Source organism: Macadamia integrifolia, unplaced genomic scaffold (assembly GCF_013358625.1).
Source record: "Macadamia integrifolia cultivar HAES 741 unplaced genomic scaffold, SCU_Mint_v3 scaffold2408, whole genome shotgun sequence".
In the NCBI taxonomy this organism is placed as follows: Eukaryota; Viridiplantae; Streptophyta; class Magnoliopsida; order Proteales; family Proteaceae; genus Macadamia; species Macadamia integrifolia.
Window position 1 is genome coordinate 31468 of NW_024868696.1, and position 2558 is coordinate 34025.

Genomic DNA, 2558 nt, shown 5'->3' on the forward strand with positions numbered 1-2558 from the left:
CGTTGAACTCTCCCCTTGAAGAGCTCCACACCTAAATATTTAGTAGGCTGCCTTGCCGATTGGATTCCCATAAAAGTACTTATAAAATGTTTCCTGTGAGGGGCAACCTTTCCAAAGAACAAACTACTTTTTTCTAGATTAAATATCTGGCCAGAGAATGCCTGATATTTATCAAGAAAAGCCTTAAGATTTTTGACAAACTGAGCAGATGCATTAATGAAAATGAAAATGTCATCAGCAAACAATAAATGGGAGGGAGTTAACACACCTCGAGGCCCAGGAAGAGACTTTATCAAACCATTCTGAACCATGCTTCTAAGACCTCTACAGAGAACCTCTTCTGCCAGAATAAATAAAAAGGGAGACAAAGGATCTCCTTGTCGGAGACCTCTACCAACCCCAAAAAACCCCACCGGGCCACCGTTCACCAAAATTGATACTCTGGAGGATAGAAGAAGGTTGTGAATCCAAGAAATCCACCTAGATGAGAACCCAAATTTGCACAGAACTGCAAAGAGGAATTCCCAAGCTAGAGAGTCATACGCCTTTTGAACATCGAGCTTCAGTCCCATTCCACCACCCCTAACTGAAGAATGCATCAAATTTGACAGTTCTAAGGCGAGGCTGATATTTGCTGAAATTATTTTACCCTGCTGGAAAGCGCCTTGCTCTTCCGAAATCAATTTAGGCAAAACAACAAGTAATCTTGAAGATAGAATTTTTGATATCACTTTGCAATAAAAATTCCCCATACATATAGGTCGAAACCTATCTAGAGAGGCCGCCCCCTCAACTTTGGGGATCAAGGAAATAAAGCAGTTATTTATTCCTTTAGGAAGCCGCCCTTCCTCAAAGAATTTTTTCACTGCCCTGCAAAAATCACCCTCAACAATAGTCCAACATCGCCTGAAGAAACTACCTGGGAATCCATCAGGACCTGGAGAGCTAACAGGATCTAAATCCCAAACAGATTGTTTTATTTCGTCCCCACTCGGGACAATCTCCAATCCTGCCACGTCCTCCTCCTCCAACACTCTGGGAATATTATCAAGAAGGTCATTATGAACCGTGATTTCATCAGCCTCATGAAATTTCTCAAAAAAATCAGCGACATAAAACGATATTCCCTGTTGGTCTGAAACCCAAGTTCCATCTTCCTTTTTTAGGGAGGTGATCTGATTTTTCAACCTCCTAAGCTTCACGGAGAGATGAAAAATCTTCGAGTTACAATCTCCATTTTTCATCCATCTCAGTTTAGCTTTTTCAGCCCACAACTTCTCGTACATTTGGTTGGCCTTCAATAATACTGTTTTTGCATCTGCCTCTCTGTTAAATAATTCATCATTCATCCCAGCCACCTCTATGATATCTTGAACCTTCTTTAATTCCAGCTTTGCTTTATCGACCTCATCATTCAGGTTAGGAAAATTGGCCCTCGCCCAAACCTTTAAATTCTCCTTGACCTGCTTTAATTTTTGTGCCAGAACGAAAATTGGATTACCCCCTATCGAAGTTTTCCAAGCTTCCTCAACCACAGAGATAAATTGATCATTTTCCATCCAAAAGCTATGGAATCTAAAGGGGATATTTGTAGGTCTTTGAACATCATCAGAGACAACAATTAAAGGGGCATGATCTGATACCGAAGACAACAAAACACGCTGCTTCACATTTCTAAACACATCAATCCACTTCCCATTACAAAAACTCCGATCCAACACTGCAACTGCATTACCCCTTCGACGATTATTAGTCCAAGTGAATTTCTTTCCCTGAGAAGGGATAGAAAGCAATTCACACGCATCAACCATTGCCTGGAATTCAGCAGCTGATCCAAGATTAAACTTACCAGGACCTCTTTTCTCATGCGAGAACAGGGTTGCATTGAAATCCCCCATCACAGACCACGGAACCAAAGCTGATATCGGCAACTCCAAATCTAACCACAATTGCCTCCGCATAATTTTAAAAGAACTTGCATGTACAAAAGAAATACCCACTTTACTACCTGGCCAATCAAAGATGACTGATATATATTGATCAGACATACCTGCAACAACTGGTCTCGAAACCCCCAACTTCCATATAATCCATAAATTTGGGACTTTGTCATCCCGAAAATTATGAATGAAATCCACAGCATACCCCAACCGACTAAAGAAAATAACAGGAAATTTACATACCTGAACCATGGGTTCAGCCAAGCATAACACATCCGGGGCATGCTCCTTCACCAGAAGACGTAAAGCGCACAACCCTGCTGCCTTCCTAACACCCCGAATGTTCCAATACAGAATCTTCATGAATTACTTCTTAGAGAATTGATTTTTATCAGACTTTTTAGCCTGACTACCTGTTTTCTTTCTTTGCTTTCCACCCTCAAGCATACCTCCGGCCTCCTTCTCCCGAGCCACTGCCACCGTATCCATTCTTATAATTTCTGAATGCACAATAGAGACTGTTCCCCTTGAACATTCCACCCTGGGAAAAGAAGAAACCACATGATCCTCACCAGGGTCTTCAACAACTGGCTGCATAGCACTGGCCATGGCAACACC

At 41.8% G+C, this 2558-nt stretch overlaps 1 protein-coding gene across 1 annotated transcript; it reads right to left on the reverse strand.

Annotated features, from left to right (window-relative positions):
- Positions 1 to 862: 862 nt before the first annotated feature.
- LOC122066474 lies at positions 863 to 2303 on the reverse strand. The gene is made up of 2 exons (XM_042630276.1): positions 920 to 2303; positions 863 to 870 (listed from the first exon to the last, which is right to left on the reverse strand). The coding sequence occupies exons 1-2, from the start codon at positions 2301 to 2303 to the stop codon at positions 863 to 865; spliced, it is 1392 nt and encodes a 463-aa protein (XP_042486210.1).
- Positions 2304 to 2558: the final 255 nt, after the last annotated feature.

Bases quoted from the DNA above. Each gene is read 5' to 3' on its own strand.
- LOC122066474 (XM_042630276.1), bottom strand. From the start codon at position 2,303: ATGAAGATTCTGTATTGGAACATTCGGGGTGTTAGGAAGGCAGCAGGG.